Source organism: Notamacropus eugenii, chromosome 4, assembly GCF_028372415.1.
Source record: "Notamacropus eugenii isolate mMacEug1 chromosome 4, mMacEug1.pri_v2, whole genome shotgun sequence".
Lineage (NCBI taxonomy): Eukaryota > Metazoa > Chordata > Mammalia > Diprotodontia > Macropodidae > Notamacropus > Notamacropus eugenii.
In genome coordinates, this window is record NC_092875.1 from 175,100,270 (window position 1) to 175,120,218 (window position 19,949).

General features: G+C 38.5%; 1 protein-coding gene across 5 annotated transcripts in view; it reads right to left on the minus strand.

Annotated features, from left to right (window-relative positions):
- The window catches only part of LYRM4 (LYR motif containing 4), a 211,744-nt gene that overhangs the window by 74,589 nt on the left and 117,206 nt on the right, over positions 1-19,949 (minus strand). Inside the window, exons 3-4 of one of the 5 annotated variants that reach the window (XM_072603734.1) lie at positions 18,974-19,088; positions 11,646-12,219 (exon numbers count right to left, since the gene is read on the minus strand). The exons of 2 other annotated variants lie outside the window; for them this stretch is intronic. In XM_072603734.1, coding sequence (XP_072459835.1) covers positions 12,158-12,219; positions 18,974-19,088 — 177 coding nt within the window. In that variant the 3' untranslated portion in view covers positions 11,646-12,157. Of the gene's footprint in view, positions 1-11,645; positions 12,220-18,973; positions 19,089-19,949 lie in introns of those variants that run through there. 2 more of the 5 variants (XM_072603736.1, XM_072603738.1) reach the window with 2 other exon arrangements.

Sequence of the window (19,949 nt, forward strand, 5' to 3'; positions counted from 1 at the left end):
AAAAAAAGATACATCTTGAACTTAATAATTTATTGTAACTTTGTGTTTTTTTCCTGCATTGAAATTTTGATGATGCAATATTGCGTCATGTAACCATATAGTATATTGTAAACAAGTCATTATATGCACATATTCCTGCCAAAGCATGCGAGACTTCCCAATGATGAGTGACATTCTCATTGGTCAATACTTGCTTGTTAAGACCTGTCAGAGGACTTGGCCACTGATCAGCTATAACTTGCATTTTATGTGTTTATTTGGAAAATAATGTAATTACTATGACTTTAACTCTGTTACACAACAGATGAAACATGGACAGACGGTTTTCAAAATTTTCTTCTCTTCTTTCCTTATGCTTCCACTCCCTTTATTTTTATGTAACACCCTTCAATTGTAGCTAAGGCTACTTATTATCCCCCTGAATTATCCAAGTGCCCCCCAGGGTGGTTACTGCCCACTTTGAGAACCTGTAGTCCAAGGCCCTCATTTTACAAATGAGGAAACAGAGGCCTGGGAGGTTACGTGATTTTATCTTACATTATATAGCTATAAGCAATAGAGGTGGGATTTTAACTTACTTGATTGTAAGCCCTCAGAGGGTAGGGGACGTCTTTTGCTTTTTTTTTGTATCCCTACTGCTTAGCGCAAAGCTCTGGCACATAGTAAGTGCTTAATATTTACTGAATGAATGAAAGGTCCTTTGACTCCTGAGACAGGGCTCTTTTCCTTGTGCCATGATGCTAGGACATACTTTCTGATGGACACCATTAAGATTGCCTACACTATAGGTGGGACTGCAGGCAGATAGGAAATTTTTCAAGAAGAAATTCATCTTATAAATGTAATTACGAGACACATTACTTTTTAAATAAAGTTTTTGGGGTTGAATTGATAACCTTTATTTTTATGTCAAGACACTCTTATCTGAATATGTCAAATAAATCTTCCTTTGCAAGAAATTTAAAAAAAGTTCTCGAGTCTCCGACCTCTCCAGTAAAAGGAGAGAGTTCAGTTGGGTGAAACATTATTGATAAAATGATAGTACTTTCACTGGTGCCATCCCAAGTAGCCCATTTCAAATGTGATCAAAATATAACATCAGCTACACACCTACATATTGTAACACAGGATAAATGCATGCTGAAATGGGGAATGTAACAATCATAAATAAAAAGGATATTTGTTGCCATGGAGTCCAGAAAAAGGTTGGTCAGACACTTGGGGAAAAAATGGTTGGGGAATCTTTAGGACTGTCCAGTGTAAAGAGTGCTCAGAACACACATAACAATATTTAAATTTACTTGGCAGATATTCTTCCAGTGGAAAAGGCTGATTTACTAGGCTCCTGGAGCTCAATGAAAATATTACTTCAAAAATCATTCAATTTAGAAAGACTTAAAAACTCTAATAAACACAAAGACCAACTAATAATTTCAGAGTGATGAAGAATGCCTCCAAACTCCTGAATCAGGGTGACAGACTCAATTTGCAGAATGAGACAAACTTCTGGACCCAGTCAATATGGAAATATGTCTTGCCCCTCTATGTATATTTCTTATAACTTGTAAATTGGGAGGGCTGCAGGTGCAAAAGGGATAAAATAAACATGTCAGTTGAATGAAGATTAATTTAAGGTTTATTCTTATTTCTAAAAAAATATTCCTTAGGAGTCCCTTTGTGAGCAACTATTCAATATTAGTGTAGGTTCCTAAGGAAAAGTCCCTAAAGGAAGGCAATATGGTGCCTAGCACTGAGCCTGTTTTCCTAGGGACTAATCCTTCCTAGACTAGATGACCATTAAAGTTCTGGACTTGCCAGGCTGGCATAAGGCCACCAAGGGAGAAGAAAACTAAAAGGAGCAGACTAAGTGGTTTACCTGACTTTGTCTCATCATTCAAAGGATCAAAGGATCCAGAGCTGGGGGGGAACTTGGTGATCACTTATTCCAGCCCTTTCCTTATTACACAGTTCATAATGCAAAGAGGACCCACAGTGTCTATTACAGCAAATCTCACTTCCTCAGACATCAGACTGAGACTTTGGATTTACTCAGATGGCACAATAGTTTACTAGAAGGATCTCATAAATTAGTTGATGGGCACAGGTTGTTCAGATTTTTATTAGGTTTTCAAGACAAAAGTGAAGTGAAAACCAACTCCCAAGTACTAGTACATCTCATGCTTCATGTTGGCAGGGACTCCTAGTAATTGTGATATTTTATCCCTTGAGTTTGGAAGATGAAAACAACTAAAATAATCTATCTAGCTTAGAGACATAAAGCTGAATGACATCTTCTTTACTGTTGATAAATCTATTTTCTAATTGCATAGAAAGACATGTTTGTATTTGGCAATGGCTCCATTAAAAATACCAGAAGGATCATTGTTTTAATGCACATTAGAGAAACACGACTCCCCAAGTGAATCTGATACATTAATAACATCTCTTTAACTGCTGTCTAATGATTTTTGTAGACATGTAATGGAATATTTTATGGCTATTTTCAGCCATCTGTGCTCCTTTCTTCCTTTCAATGCAAGTGTGCCAAAGCTGTAACGAAATTGTGTTTTCTGCCATTATGTGTTTGTTAATACCAATATGCCAATGAAATGGCTCACCACTATCACATGCTGAATCCTCAGCTATCATACTGATAAGAAGACAACTACTTTGAGTACTGCTAAAAGGAGGTGGAAACTTTTATTTACAAGATTCTGCTAAGCAGCCCTGGAGGAACATTAAGGTTCTAACCCAAAGTAGTCACATATCCAAGTATGACACAGTGATCTGTGGTTTTAGTAGGCGTTTGAGTCAGTCACAGAACTGGAACAAAAACAATGCATTATTAATTAACACACTGAATAACGAGTTACACATGATGCTCTAAGATCAAGGCCTTTTCTTTTACATTAACAAAAGCTTTTGGAGAAATGTGTGCTAGAATATTTGAAATTCTGATGCTAAAGTTCTATAAATGAAAACAACCCATAATGATTATAAGGGATCTTTCTCAATAAGTAACTAGTAGCAAAAATTTTGCATTCTTTGCTATATTCTGTAGATGACCTATTTCTGAGGTACATGGCAGCTGTGTAGTATATGGAGGGATAGGAGAATACTGTTGTATTGGGACTTAAAAATGTAGAGACCGTGGTGTAGCTAAAGCCATGTCACGATTGAAAATCCATACTGCCAGCACTGAAGATGAGCTGTTGGCTGCGTGCTTTCAGGAACTGGTATAGAATAAGTGGGAAGGTCTGTTATTTCAAAGAGGTGACAAAACACTAGGCTCACAAGAAATCCCTAGCTAAGTAAAACTGCTGCAACGGCTTATTACAAAGAAATTTTTAAAAATTGTGCTTAATATCCACTCACTCAATGGTCCCTGCTCCCCATAGTGATAGCAATTTGGAGTCTGCCAAAGTAATCATTCTGATCTTTTGTAGTGGAAGATGTGTGAATGAATATGGCAGTGAATGAATAAAGCTTTCTTGGTAAGGTTGGATAGCATGAGCTCTTTCTTTGCCACAGATTCTGCATAGTGCTTCACACGTAGTAGGCACTTAATACACATTTTGTGAATTGATTTGCTGATATGTTCTGTGGTTTTTAAAAAATATAAAGATAATAAAAAGGAGTCTTAAAATGCAGGTTTATTGGCAACAGTGAAAGTTGTATGAAATATCTGGGAAACATTAAAATTTCACACCCATCAAGAGAAAACCAAGTAATTTCTCCTACCTGGAGCCACAGTTGGTTTCACCTTTACAATCAATTATCGTGGTTTATAATAAGAAATATCTCTCCTCCCCTATACACGGCTTCACCCAGAGGTGATAATGAACAAAAGCCAAAGGAGGTGTGAGGTGCCATGTGGAGTTTTCATTAAGAGTAAGTTTTCCAAAATTAAAATAAAGTCATTCCTAAAGCACTCACAGGCCTGCTCACTGGTTTTTGTTTGTTTGTTTTTCACCAGGATATTTCTACTCAACAGATAAATGTTAATTATAAGGTTAGCTAATGATTAGTCAAGAGGTGAAGATGGAAAGGATGTTTAGTCTAACCTTAGATTTCCCTATCCTTTCTTTGAAATATCAGCACTGTGCACTTTACCCTTGTAAATCACTAGGAGAAAGGCCAGTGAAAGTTACATCACAGGAAAAAAATGTCAAATTAGTTCACATTTCATGCATGGGTAAAGTTAAAACTCAGCTGGTGTTGACAGGAGTTTGTGAATTTGTAAGCACTGGCAACAATAATCTGGTTAATATTTAATCATACAAAGGACAAACAAAAAAGGATTTGTCCACTAAATGAACATGGAGAAGAGTTATTCTTACAATTGAAACAGATAAAAACACTTGTTCCTAATGTGCTAACAAACTTGTAGGCAGACTAAACTACTTTTACACTTTTTTGTATCATCTTCTATGATGGAGTGATTAGAGAAGCAGGATTAAATGTTAAAAGGTAAATACAGATATTTAACATAGTTTAAGGGAAGACAATATAGCCTTTCCAGGGCAAGATGATAATGTTAATCCTTAACAGAAGATCCTCAACGTGGCCCAGGTAGGCTGAAAAGGATCAAACAAAAATCACTACCAACTACATACACAAAGATACAGAGATATAGACAGAATCTAGGATGTGCTCATTGAGAATGGAGGAATGAGGGGAAGAGCCTGTGAGCAAGGAGACAATGAAAAAAGGGTTCACAGGGCCAAGGCCCAGAGGACAATGAAGCAAACTAGCAAAAGAAGTGATGGAGTGCATAGCATTTCTGACCAGAAACCAAGGAGGGGGACCTGAGTCTCCAAAGAAAAGGCCCATAGTTTGACAAAGAGTTTCTACAGGGATTCAGCCTTGGCCTGGTAGGTAGACCAGGAAGTATGAATTAGAAAAGCTGTAATTAAGAATTTTTATGGGGGTAAGGAGGACACTCACTAAACATTTCTGCATGTTTTGGGGTGGAGGGGAAGGACAGAATATTGTCCTGGGTTACGGGCAGACACACTGAGCGAATGGTGTAAAGGCCACAGCTGAAAAGGAGTGATGGGGAGAAGGTAAGATGGGACAGGGAAGAAGTTCACAGTAGGGGGCCCTCCACCCAGGAGCACCTATTTTAACTTATTTTTGTTAACTAGATTCCCAATTATATTGGTTTTATCCTGCTGAGTGGTGCCCTTTAAATTTAATGCCAGAGGGCAAAGCTTCTTTCACCTAACTTTTGCTATCACTTTGTGGACTAGTCACTCTTCACAGTATTCCAGTCTTCACAGTATTAGGCCTAGGAAAAGCAAACTCTAGTTTGAGAAGGAAAAAACTGTCAGCAGAGAGTATCTAGGCAAGATTAATACCCTATGACAAGTTAATTAAGAGGAGCCCGTACTCTTGATTCATCACAACTGCACAGACAGTAATTTATTAGAGTGTGAAGGAATTCTGCGATCCAAAGTTTTGTCATGTAATTGAATGCATGCTCTTGTGTGGAAATACAGTAGACAGAGTTTAAGATCACTCCTGTTTCTTCTGGAGCCCTGGTTTTTCTTTCGATTTTTTTGATGCTTAGAACTTATCACTAAGGCCAATGTTCATCCTACTCTGACTATAAATGTTTCACCTTATATGGTCCAGGACACAGCAGAGTTCTCAATGTGGTCCTCCAGATGCCTAGTATAATGGGAGGGGGGGCTTGAGAGGCCACATATAACTTTTATCATCATCTCCTGAGACATACAACAAGTTAATGACTGAGCCAACATTAGAACCCATGTCATCTGATTTTCACTCATTGCTTTTTCACAGTTACCCTGCTTTCATACTATGTTCATACTGTTAGGCCCCTTGAATAGAGTACTAAGGACATAAGGAAACTTCCCTAACTATGAATCAGACTAAACCAAACTTTGCCCAGTTCAGTAGTCATTACACTGATTGATTATGGACCAATAAGGCTGATGTCAAATACATAATTGCTAAGAATTGTGGCATGTATTTATCCACATACGTCAGAAATGCCAACTCATTAAATTATATATTTTCTTACTATTAAATACATAGATACAAGACAACGCTGTGCTGTTATGAGTTACTGGCTAACACGGAAATGTTTTGCATGATTTAGCATGTATAATTTAAATCATATTGCCTTCTCAATGAGGAGAGGAAGGGAAGGTAGGAAGGACAGAATTTGGAACTAAAATAAAAAAAGAATGTTTAAAAAAATAATATTTTTTTAAAAGGGTTATTTCCTAAAAGCATGATGTATGACGTGAAACATGGACTTTACTTGGAATCCTGCTGATTATTTTGGGGAAAAAGCTAGAGCTGACACCAGGGGAAGGTGATGTGAAAATCTGGGCAAGGTATGGGCTAAGAGATTACAAGTTACTAATTCTAATTTTCTGAAATATGTTCTCATTTTCAAAAATTTTTCTGCTTGAACATAAACTCGAAGGTCTCTCTTATAGACTTTATGACTGAGTGCTTTAATCATGCAAAGCCATTAGTGATACAGTTTTTTTAATCACCTATGATTAAATCCCATTGTGTCTGGACAGAGTATAAGTAACAAATACTGTCTTTTCCCTCTTTTAGTATCCCCCAAAGCTTAGTGTTATACCTAGCACGTAGTTGGTGCTTAATGTTTGTTGAATGACCGACAAATCCTTTCCAAAATACACAATGAATGAGAATGGTAGAATTTGCAACAGAACACAACGCAGATTAAAAAAAGAAAGCATAGTGTAGGGTTAATGCTTTTTGACTCTCTGGAGGAGGAAATAATCCATTTAATTTTCATATTACTGCTTTTTCACCCCTATACCCTTACACTTCATAGCCATAGCAACCAGGCTGGAGATTCTTCATTCCTCTTGGAAATGACACTAGGTAGTTTACGCTATAATGTCCTCTCTCCCCTTCTGAAATGGTAGCTAACTTCTGTTCTTATAATATATACCTACACTTTCCCCTATGTACAACAATGAGACTTCAAACTGTTTTCCCATCTAATACAGGGAAACCACATGCTAGAAAAGAAACAAGAACATTCAGATAAAATGAGCTCAAAAGCACAGTCTATGGTATAATATTTCTACTGTTTGAAGCTGTTTTCTTTTCACCCCAAAGAACAAGAACATTAAAACAATTGAATAATTTATTAATCACTTTGAGTTTTAGAAAGATGTTTGTCTTCTGGTTAGAGTCAGTTTGTAAGGAGCCAAGATTGACCTCTTGATTTTGAAAATCTTGACAATGTGGGTAAGATTCCCTCCTTTCACAATGCTTGAATTTGTTAATGAAATAATACTGTTTAACAAAACACTGAACAGAAGTCTATCCAGACAGCCATGTGAGATTATATCTTAGACCTCCAAAAATATTTTCTAGTGCTTTTGCAAAAACTTTACTATAACAGCACAGAGAAGACTAATTCCGGGAGGATGTATTTTTTTTTAATTCCTCAAATATGCTTCTGTAGAAACATTTTTGGAAAAAGGCTTTCTTCTCTTTATAAAAATACTCTAACTGGTCTCTTGTTGTTGGAAACATCAAGAGACCATGTGGGGAAGTATACATATCCTAACAGTCATTAATTCAAAAAATACCAAAATAAAATGCTTCTACTCTCTGTGTATATGAGAGTGGGTATGTTAGATTACTGTTCAAATGTGCGAGGATCTGTAAGGTGCTGTGGTTGATACAAGGACAATTCAGACACAATCTCTGTTCAGGAAATTGTGGTGTAAAGTAAAGATCACAAAATTTGGAGCCAGAAGACCTGGATCTGAATCTCAGCTCACTTATTAGCTATGTTGCCATAAACAAGTCACTTAGTTTTTTCTTTCCATTATTTTCTTCATCTGTAAAATGAAGATGATGATATCTTACTATCGGAAGAGGCTGTTTTATCAGTCAATAAACATTTAAGTGCCAACGATGTGCCAGGCCCAGGGCTAAGCTCTGTGGATACAAGGAAAGGTAAGAGTTCCTACCTTCAAGGAACTCATAATCTACTGAGGGAAAACACATTAAAAAAAAGATTAAAAAAACCCAGAGGATGAGGAGAGGGAGTGTAGACAGGGTAGAGACGGGACATGATGAGGTCCTGCAGTCAGCTATGAGGTGTTTTCCCCAGGTTCCCTCCTTAAATAAAGGATTAAGGAAGAGCTCTTCTCCACCTGCTACACTTAGAGGAAGGAGGAGCCGGAGGGGCCAAGGAGGTTTAAGTTATAGAGGTGATTTGATCTTGCAGGAAAGGAAGATGAGTTTCTGGAGATAAGGGTGATATCCAAGTGAACAGCCAGGTGGAAAATGCTGACTAATAGTCAAAAGAGATTACATATAGAGAATGAGGTGAAAATACTAATGTACTACATGGCCGTATGCTGTGAAGACTGCTGCTGCTGTAATCACTAACGGTAATAATTACAGTCTACGAGGAAAAATAAAACTGCAAAATACGAATTTGTAAATCTAGTGCTAAAAGCCACAGACAAATCTGAACAATTCTCAGCTTTGTATTTCTGCACCAATAACATCTTCTAAAAGATTTTTTTCATGTCATAGGTCTACTCTATACCTTAGGACTTCAAGAGAATTTTCCTAATATAGGGGAAAAAAAGTTCAAGAGTAATGGTGTCCCTAGAGCATCATTCCTGTACCCATACTTTCAAATGTGTTACAGTAAGTGACATGACTAAACCATTCCTCACTCTAATTCTCACCCCCGCCCTCCCCCAATCAAAGATCTTCCCTTAAGTAGCAGGCTCCTTCAAAACCTAATTCAGTGATGCATGAGGGCTTTGGTGCCAACATGATAATCATTCAGCTGAATGATGTTTATTTAATTTACTTCCAGGCAGACTTCATGTTGACTTCCTATGACTTGCTGTTTCAGCCCTCTTACTCTAGCTTAAAGGATGTTTATATTTCAGCCTCTTCTCCAATCCCTTCCAACTTAGCTACCAAGTGTTTTCTTACCACACCATATTGTGTTAACCTCCAACTATGAATTGTTAATGAGCTACTGTCAGTGCCTCTTTTAACATCTTACGTATATCCCCCTCCTGCCCTGCTGACAGTGTGACGATTTCAGCAATGAATTATTGGTCCCACAAAAAGACACAAATAACAGAATTTAATAAACATAACTACTGTGGAAGTGAGGCCATATGATAAGGTACCTATTGATGAGGTAATGAGATTCATTTTTAAAAAATCAGAATTTTTATGTCTGAATGAAGCAAATATAGTATCTATGCATATTCACAAATATGTGAAGAATTCCTGAACATAAGTCTGGGGAAAACCTTTTTCAAAGTCCTCAAGAGACAGAAAGTTGGTCAAACATCACAGGATTTAATAATCCTCCTTTCTGGTACTCTACAAACTTTATTCAAATTTCACAGTCTGTCCCCACTTAAAAGTCATTACTCATGCTCCTGAACACTGCATAACAGAGGCTTACACTGCACATATCTCTGCCTTTATTCATTCACCAGTTTCTTCCATGAGGCTGAAAATGTCTAAAAAGGTGACACCCTGCTTTTTGGATACAACTCTTCTAGCTTCATCAATTACTGAGACTCCTGGGGATAGCGCTAATTAGAGTGGAAAAAAATATTGCACTTGCAAATTCCAGTACCTGTTCATAAGGGTCATGACATAGGGAGAGGAAAAGGCCATCTGAACAGTGGAGTTATGAGTGAATGCTGTGCCTGTGTAATTGTAATCCAGGTAAATTTTACTACAACTAATGAAAGGGAAAGTTCAGAGAGGGAGACGGGAGGACTGAAAAATGCTCTTTAAACATAGGATCTCCCTTCTTTAGAAGTTTCAGTTTTAGGGGCTTAGGTACCTTTGATCAAGAAGAAATGCCAGGAAGCAGCTGCTGGCCAGCTTCAACAATGAGAGAGTACAGTAAATGGTGTAGACCTCCAGGCACAAAGACCTAGTTTCAAATACTCCTTTTCCAAAACTTGTTTTCTGTGTGACCATTGGGTAAGTCACAACCTTTTTGAGCTAGTTACACCTGCAGGTGTGAAATGGAGCAAGTAATACAAACAGCACCTTGTGCACAAAATTATTTCTGGCTCAAATGAGGACCTATGTGCAAAGCAGTAGGAGAACTTTAAAGCTTTATGTCAGTAATTATCAGAGAACCAGCTCAGAACAGTAGAGAGAGAACGGGCCTCACAACCACAAAGACCTGGGTTCAAATCTTGCCTTTGACACAGGCTGAGAGACCCTGAGCAAATCACTTAACCTCTCAATACTCTCAATAACTCTTGAGGACTAAATTGAAGAGAAGGTGCTGATCTGCACTGATAGAGGGAGATTCCTCACCTGGGAGTTCCTATGCTAATGAGATCACTGGTTCAGTCCCCATCCTATAATCACACCTTTACGGTTGGCTGGTTAGCTGGGGTTGGAGGAGGAGAGACAGAACTTATAAGAGTCATGTCAAAGCAGAGCTGAGAGTAGGATTGGGTAAGGTGAACAAGGTGACTAGAGCACAGCACAACGAGGGAAACATTCCAATATAGTTTTTTATAAATGCATATGCCACCCCCTAGAATCCTCCTCTGGCAATCTTGACACAGAGGTGCCCTTGGTGCTGAAGAGGCAATGGAAAATGGACCAGAGAAGGACTGTACTTCTGTCATCTAAGGGATGGCTTTGCTAAACTGGAGAGGATCACCACCAAGGTGGTCATAGGAGGACAGATTTTTTGGGAACAGCAACTCTTAAGGACCCCTGATGGAAAGACATACACTTAAAAAAATTATATATTCTTAAAATATTAGACACAATGTACTTTTAAAATTTAAAATCTGTATTGACACATTTTGCTTTAATATCATGATTAATTTTTTTTTTTTGCCTCTCTTTGTATCAAGTGCTTTGCACAGTGAATGGTATCTAGTGGGTGCATAATAAATGCTTGCAGATTTGACCTGACTTGCTTTCATTACTCAAAGTGGCACACAGAGCACTGGACTTGGAGTCAGAAAGACCTAAGTTTGAACCCTGCCTCAAACTCTGACTGGCTGTATGACCTTAATCACATCACTTATCTTCTTTGGCCTTAGTTTCCTCATTTGTAAAAGAAGGGAGTGGACAGGACTGATCTCAAGGTTCACTTCCGTCTTTAAGAGTAATATCACATGATCTGCCTCTTTTCTACATTCCTCCACCCCAAGGACAATCTATACCTCAGAACAAGGAATAATAAAGAATAAGTGGGGGAAAAAAAGCATTCCAGAAAAATTAACCAATACATCCACTGAATCTGATGAGATACGCAATGAGCCATACCTCGACTTCCTCATTTCTGCACATAGGGGAGGGAGGTCACAAGATCACAGATTTAAAGTCAGGAGGGACCTGAAAAGCTGCATCTAGTCTAATTGCTTCATTTTATGAATACGGAAAGTAGAGTTAGGATAGTGAAGTGACTTGGCTGAGAACCCACAGGGAGCAATTATTGGAGGTAGGGTCTAACTTCATAGCCTATGTTCTTTCCAGGGTATGCTGTCACCAAAGGAACCCTTTTAAATCATTTTCCATGGGTCATGCTTGCTCATTATAATCACTAGCATTCAGATGCACATATTTTCTATGACAGAATGCCAATATATTGAACATGTGTATTTATTCAGTTTTCATGGGTTCAAGTCTCTCGTGGATAGCAGGCCACATGATGTTAGATACCAAGGGGTGCAAATTTTAAAACTTTGTCTAGAGCTCACCAATGTGTCATGGCTCCGGGGAGAAGGGACACAGAAGTCCCACCATTTCCCCACATTTTATTTCTATAGCAGTTAAAGGTGCGTGTAGTGGGTTTGAAGTCAGAGAACCTGAGTTGGAATCTTGGCTCTGTTACTACCTGTGTGATTTTAAGGGTAAGTCACTTGATCGCTCGAGTTTTTCAGTGTCTTCACATGAAAGATGAGTTTGTTGGACTAAATGACCTCTAAGTCTATGATTCTCTGAAATCCCATCATCACATTTGGTGGCTGTGTTTTGGAGAGGGATGAGATGAGCTAGGTGGCAGCCGAGGATTGAATTCGCCTTAGCTCTCTGCTTTTTTCCACTGCAGCCAGGGACAGGCAGCCAGATGGATGTTCCTTAAACTTCACACTCTGGTTTATCCAAGCGAGGACAAAGTCTTTTCCGTTGAGGGCAGGCTCTGCTGGCAATGCACATTTGCTTTTAAAAAGCAAAAATCACAATAACAAAATATTATTCTGCTGGCCAGGGAATAAAACAGAAAGGGGGAGAGATGGACTGAGAAATGATGCAAAGAAAATATCTATTGATTTTCTTCCCAATAAGAGGGAGAAAAATACAAGAAGAAGGAAAATACATCAATAAATATTATACAGTAACTCACATGCTTGCTCACTTAGGTTTTGCTATATTTTTTTCACATCACAAATTACAGTGTATTTTAATCTATTATTTCTCTTGAAAAGACGGATTCCATAACTCACACAGAAACATCAGTCTCCTTCCTTATTTATACTTATGAAAGACCAGCACATTGGGGGGATGGATAGTCAGGGTCCTGTCTTGGTTCTGCCTTTACCTTTAACTAGAGGTATGGCTGTGAATCATAGAGCAAGAGAGCTGGATAGGGACTGGGATTTCAGTGGGATAGGGAACTCTAGAGAGGAAACTCATTCTACCAATTGATGCTGGTCAGCCCCTGCTTAGTAACTGATAATGTAGAGCACGTGTGTCCAACACGTAGCCCACTAATACTATTGCAGAGTAGGATGAACCAGATTAAAGTATAATTGGGAAATATTTAACAAAATAGGTAAAAATACAATAAAACATAGACAACATTACATTTTAAAACTAAGTCAATAGGTAGTATCTTCATATATGGGTTAGTGATCCAGGTTTCTGTTTGAGTTTCACGCCACTGCCCAGCAGATGGGGAAGTTAAGTGATGTGCCCTAGCTCACGTGACCAGTAAGCGTTAGAGGCAACATTCAAATCCAGGTACTCCTGGCTTTGTGAACAGCTCTCTATCCACCACATTACACTGCTTTACAACCAATCTGACCACTTCATTTTACAGATAAAGAAATTAAGGCCCACAGAGATCAGGTGACTTGCCCAAGGTCACACAGATTAAGCATCAGTGCCCCAGTTTCCTCATCTGTAAAATGGAGGACTGGATGATTGTGAAGGCTCCTTATGGCTCTAATACCCTTTGACTTCATCTCATGTTTTCTTAAAGAGACAGTCACCTGTTTAGTCCTGGGCCCTCTTCTCACTATATATTCTCTGAAATAATATCTGTAAAGTGCTTAATAGAGTGCATAGCATGCAGGAAGCACTTAATAAATGCTTATTTCCTCTGTTCCCTTCTCTTTTGGTGATCTCATCAGTGACCTCAATGATCTCCCAGCTTCACAAAGCCAGTATTAGTTTCTTTCCTGAGCTCTAGCCCTGCATAACCAATCGCCTAGTAGATACTTCCAATTGGATGTCTGGGTAACATCTTAAGCTCAACATATTTGATGAACATACTAAATTTGTCCCTTTTTCTCTACTCACATAGTCACTTGCTTGGTTCAGGCCCTCATTACCTATCTGCCTGAACAGTAGGCTATTACAGTAGTAACAGCCCTCTCATTGGTCTTCCTGCCTCCAGGCTCTCTTCTCTGTAATCCATTCTCCACAAAGATGACAAAATTCTTTTCCTAAATTATAGGTCTGATCATGTCATCTCCTCAAAAAGCTCCTATGGTTCCCATTGGCCAGAAAGATCAAAGACAGACTCCTCTGTTAGGCATTTAAATTCCTTCATAATCTAGTATGCTTGTTAATAAAAATAGATTTTTAAAAAGACCTAATAAACTTGCTTTGGAACAGCCTTTGTATTGAGTATCTTTGGAAGACTCAATTACCCTATACTTTGGTTTTTGTTCAGAGAACAGGATTAATAAACACTTTGTGAATTGAGTTGGGCAGGGCCACCTGATGCCAGCAGCCTAGGTCAGGTCCTTATCACCTTTCATCTGGACTAGTAAAATAGCTTCCTAACAGGTCTCCCCTCCTCCAGGCTCTTCCCACTCCAGGCTGTCTTCCATAGTGACACCAAAGTCCATACATACAAAACATTTACCATAGATTATACATTACATATAAAATTTTCATATGTTATATAAAATAGCCTAGTTACACACATGTACATACAAACATAATACATGTGTCATATATGACACTTATATTTTGCAAATATCAGTCAGTCAGTATTTATTAAGTACCTACTATATGCCAGGCACTGTGCTAAATGTGGTGACACAAAGAAAGACAAAAGACAGTCCCTTTTCTCAAGGATCTGACCATCTACTGGGAGAGAAAACACAAGAACAACTAGGTTCAAACAAGGCATCCACAGCGGGAAAAATGGATGTAATCTCAGAGGGAAGGTATTGATTAAGGAAGACTGGGAAAGGCTTCTTGCAGAAGGCAGGAATTTATCTGAGATCTGAAGGAAGCCAAGGAAGATAGGACATGAAGATGAGGAGGGAGAGAGTTCCAGGCAGAGGAGACAGTCAGCAAAAACACTGGAGTAAGGAGATGGAATATCATGTGTGAGGAACAGCAGGGAGGTAGATGTCAATGAATAAAAGTGTATGTGAGGAGTAAAGTACAAGAAGACTGAAAAGGTAGGAAAGGGTGAGGTTATGAAGGACTTTGACAGTCAAACTGAGGATCTTATGTATGATCTTGAAGAGACTAGGAAGATGCTGGTGTTCAGTGAATAGGAAAGAGAATGACATGGTCAGACCTACATTTAAGGAAGATCAAGCTGACAGCAGCATCAAGGATGTCAAACACAAATATTTTGCATATGATACGTACATGTATAAATATAACCATAATGGTTTTCTCACAACATTCCTGTGTCCTTAGTAGTGCAGTCATCATAAGGCATATCATAGGCACTACGTGGCACAGTGGATAGAGTACTGGACATGGAGTCAGGAAGATCTGAGTTCAAATCCAACCTCAGACACTAAGGAGTTGCTGACCCTGGGCAAGTAACTTAAGTTTGATTTGCTTCAGTTTCTTCATTTTTAAAATGAGGTAATAATAACACCTAACTTCCAGGTTGTTATGGGGATAACATAAAAAGATAACTGTAAAGTATTTAGCAGAGTGCCTAGCACACAGTAAATGCTATGTAAATGTCAGGTATTACCACAATCCTCATTTTAAGAAGAAACTGAGGCTCTGAAAGGAAAAAAAAAAATGAACACCCTTGGTTGGTTCATTGTCAGTATTTGAGGCACAAACCCAGGGCTCTTGACTCCAACTCAACAAGCTCCCTATGAGGCTTTTAGGAGATAGCAACTGAATTAGACTTTAAAGGACAGTTAGGATACCCTTGAGAGGACAAGGGTATTCTAGGTAAAAGTCACAGACAAAAAGACAAGCACAAACATGAATTTGCAATTAATCAATGAGAGCATATTTCCTGAGTACATAATATGTGGAAGGAGGGCATGGGAAGACAAGAGATGAAGAAATATCTTCAGTTTTCATGAAACTTGCAGGCCAAGACAAATCTGTATGAAAGGATAAACAAGATACCACAAGGAAGGGTTCAATTAGTTGCCAAATGAATGGAGCACACAGTAGGGCTACTGATGGAGCTCAAAGTTGACAGTGATCACTGTGGGCTAGAGAATGTTTAGCATTAAAGACTGTTTAGCACTTAGCATTTGGCACTACAATCCAACTGGGGCTTAGCATAGAAGCAAAGAATTTTTATAGAAGAAATGATCAATAAACCAACAAACATTTGAAGCACCTACCATGTTCAAAGTGTCTAGGATAAGAATTTGAAATAAAAAAGTGAAACAATCCCTACTCTCAAATAGCTTCCATTCTAACTGGTGCTAGGTTGGTGGGCCTATATAAGTATATACAGAATAAACTTAAAAGAGAATAAATATAAAGTAGTAGAACACAAGGTAGTTTGGATGGTAGGGCACACAATCAGCTTCCAGGACCTGGAAATGTTTCATGTAACAGGTAATGATGAGCTGCGTTCTGAAGGAAAATAATTTTCTTGGCAGTGTGGAGGATAAACTAGAGTAGTCAGAGGCCATGAAAACCAATTAAGAGGTCATTGCAATAATTTAGGTGAGAGGAACTGAGGGCCTAAACTAAAGTGGTAGTGGTATAAGTACAGAGAAGGGGTCTGATGAAAGAGATGTGAAGGTAGAAACAGCAAGATTTGGCAAATGATTAGATACATAGGGTGGGTGAGAGTGTCAGGTTGAGTATGTAGATGCAACTACAAACCTGGGAGATTGGAAGGATAAGTGGTGTCTTCAAAAAATTACAGAAGTCTGAAAAAGAGGTGGGTGTATGTGGAAGTCTACTGAGTTCTGATTTGGAAATGCTGAGTTAGAGGTGTTTCTGTGGCATCTAGGCAATTAATTGGTGATTCAATATTGAATCTATGAGGGGAGACTGAGGTTGAACATTTACAGCTCTGTGATGGCAAATGTGAATTTACAAGGTTATCAAGTAAGAGAGCATAGAGAAAAATGAGAAAGGACACAACAGAACTTTAAGGTACATCCACAGATGGGTAGTAAGATATGGCTAATGAGCTAGTAAAATAGATTGAGGAATAATTAGATAGGGAGGAGAACTAGTAGAGAGTAGGGTCACGAAAACTCAGAGAGGAGATAATGTCCAAGAGGAGAGGTGGTCAACAGTGTCCAATGCAGGTGGAGAAGGATGAGGACTAAGGAAAGGCCTGGAGGGGGCATATTAAGGTGGGATATGAGAGATATATTTAGGCAATGTAAAAGCAAAATATATAAATAGAATTTTATTAAAAAACAAATACAAAAGAGATCATTGGTAACTTCGGAGTTTCAGTTGAGTGATTAGGTTGGAAGTCAGAATAGATCTGGGGGATCACAGAAATGGTGATTAAGAGTTGAAAGGAACCACAGAGGCCCATTGAATTCAATCCGTTCCTTGTGGAGATGAGGAAACTGAGGCCCAGGAAGGTTAGGTGATTGGTCTGCATTGTATCACGTTGTCTTCTAGTATAACTCTCCTAATTAATAAAGTTTTTTTGATTATAATGATTGTTGTTTCCAGCACTTATTGTGGGATAAATCTTCCCTTTTAAGCTAATCAGGGGTTTACTGAAAATTTTTCAACACCTGAACAAAGCTTCATTGGCACTACTGATCCAAAGACACTGTGATTTTGATTAGTGTTTAAGGGACTACTATACAGGGCTCTTCAAAGTACGATCTCAAGGTGACCTCTGATGCAGAGTTTAAGCTTCCCCACATGCCTCACCCTGGGCACCTTTCTACCATTGCTAGGTATCCTCTACAAAATGGGCCTTCAAAAACACCTGGTTGTCTCTAATGATGATTATGTAAGCATAAAAGGTTGTAGCACAAAAATCTTAAATTGAGTAGGTTCTACACCCCGAACTATGCTTTGCTGGGCCTTTTTGCCATGGTATGTATTTCCATCCTCCACCCCTCACGGCCCCCCTCTTCCCGCCCCCAGTTTTCAACCTATTGCTCTGGAACCATAATCAAATAAACATGACCAGTGTTTCTGTTGTCAATCAAATGGATCCATTTACCAGTTTACGCCAAAACACTCCTCTTTGGCTACCGCTGTCCTTTATGTGTTGTCACCACCTATTACAATGTAAGCTCCCTGTTGGCAGGTCCTGTCTACCTTTGTATTTGTATGCCCAATGCTTATCAGTGTCTGGCACACTGTAGGCACTTAATAAATGCTTTTTCATCTGCTATTTCATTTACTTTGCTTAAAATTTTATCAACTGATGGGGGACGTAAGAGGTTTCTTTCTTCCTTCATTTTTTTCTTTTTTTCCCCTCCCTCCCTTCCTATTATTTCTTTCAGCAACCTTTTGCTAGAATTATTTTCCTTACCTAGGCACTGGGCTAGAGATTAGACTGAAGACCCCACTCTGCTCATTTATTTTTCTGATGACAGCATCCTATCATTTTATACTCAAGAACAAATGAATCTCACACATCTTGTATGACCTATATTTGAGGACGGTAAAACAAACAAAAACCAAACAAACCACTTTTCATGATCACATTTCTCAAGGATTCTTGCTATGATTATTTAGGAGAATTAATGTTGGAATGGGAGAAGGAAAGGGGTATCATTTTTAATATATGATCAGTTGGCTTTGCTAAATTATTTGTTACACGGCCAGCTAAGGAGGACTCAGTATGTGTGTGTAAAGCCCCCTTTTAATTTAATTCGAATGTTTGAGATAATTATGGAATTAAGGACTAGAGGGAATTCTAAGTTACTACTGAGATTCTTTGTTGCTCCTCTATTAGAATGTAAGCTCCTTGTAGGTAGACTGCTTTCCTAACACCCCTACATGTTCACAACAAAAACTACCGAGAAGTGAGATATTATTCAGGCTCTGGGACTTGTTTGTTTTTTTGGTAGTAGCCTAGAATATGGATGGTGAGAGAAGTGTGAGGTTCCCTTGCTTTTAGAGGTACACCGACAGGATGTTGTCATTAAAGAGATAAATGAGGAGAACCAGGGTCTAGTCTCTTTTTCTTTGTTCATCTCTAAAAGTGTATAAATATATTTTTCCACACGTAATAGCGAGTCTGGATGAAGATGAATGTTTTTTTATCTATGGCCTGACTTTTCCCATCCCATTTCAGAATTCTGTATTTGTTTTGCCAACATAGTCCAGGCTATCTCACAAGAAGCATCAGAAATACTTTATACTACCTTGTTGGAGATCAGAGCTAGAGCATATGTAGAAAAGTATTGGTATTTATTCTATTGTGTGCTTTTTTCAATCTGGATAAAGATTTTTAAAGTTTTTTTTCTTTTAGTTGAATGTGAAAACCCAAACCATACAACATAATACAAGCACCACTTACCAGGCGCCCTCTTGAAGAGATCTGTGGTGACAGTGCTTTTCACCATGGTAATTAACAGGGACTGCTGTCCCACTAGTGTAGGTTGCAGCTCTGACATCCATGAATACCATGGAACCTGAAAAAAATTAAGAACTGTTTCATGTGTTTATGTATTGCACTTTTGAACTGAAAGTGAACTGCTTGAGGGGGACCAGGCCCAGAGGCATCAGAGTGCCTTGCCCATGGCAGGCCCTCAGTGAGTACCTGACTGACTGAATGTCCTGACTGACATAATCTATCTAGGGTATGGCCTGACCTTGATAAGAACATATCCAGATTGTTTGTGTCTGTTGTGTCCTTTCTCTGTGATAAATTTAAACTTTGATCTCTTTATTTCCTTATTTTCTTTCTTTTTATAAAGTAGGTATAGGATCAGAAATTTAGATCTGGAAGAGACCTTAAAGGCAATTAAATCCAACACTCCCATTTTACAGTTGAGGAAATTAAGGCATAAAGAGGTTAAGTGACTTGCCCAGGGTCACACAAGTTAGTAAATGCCTAAGAGAGGATCTGTATCTAGGTCCTTCTGACTCCAAGTTCATTGCCATGCTGCCTCTCCAAGGTTTTTCTCCCAATGGGATGATCCTTTCCTGTTCATTTAAGTGGGTTCTATTCATTTCCTGCTGTTTTCTTAATGGTGACTTAGAAATCTCCTATTAATCATACATAAGCCTAGCTGTGTAGTGTTCCAAAAACAGGTCACATATTGCAATGACAATCTCCAAGAGACTGTCCATTTTTTATTTTTTTTTAACTCAAGCACTCTTCCAACAACTGACTTTTGGGACTACAAAACCTTCTGGTTTTTTTTTTTTGGTTGCTGTTGTCATGGAATTTTACATACACATATATAGATACAAAAATTTTTATGGAAAAATTCAGGGAGACTGCCACACCACATTTACCAAAGGCAGCTGCTCAAAGTGTAACATGGAAG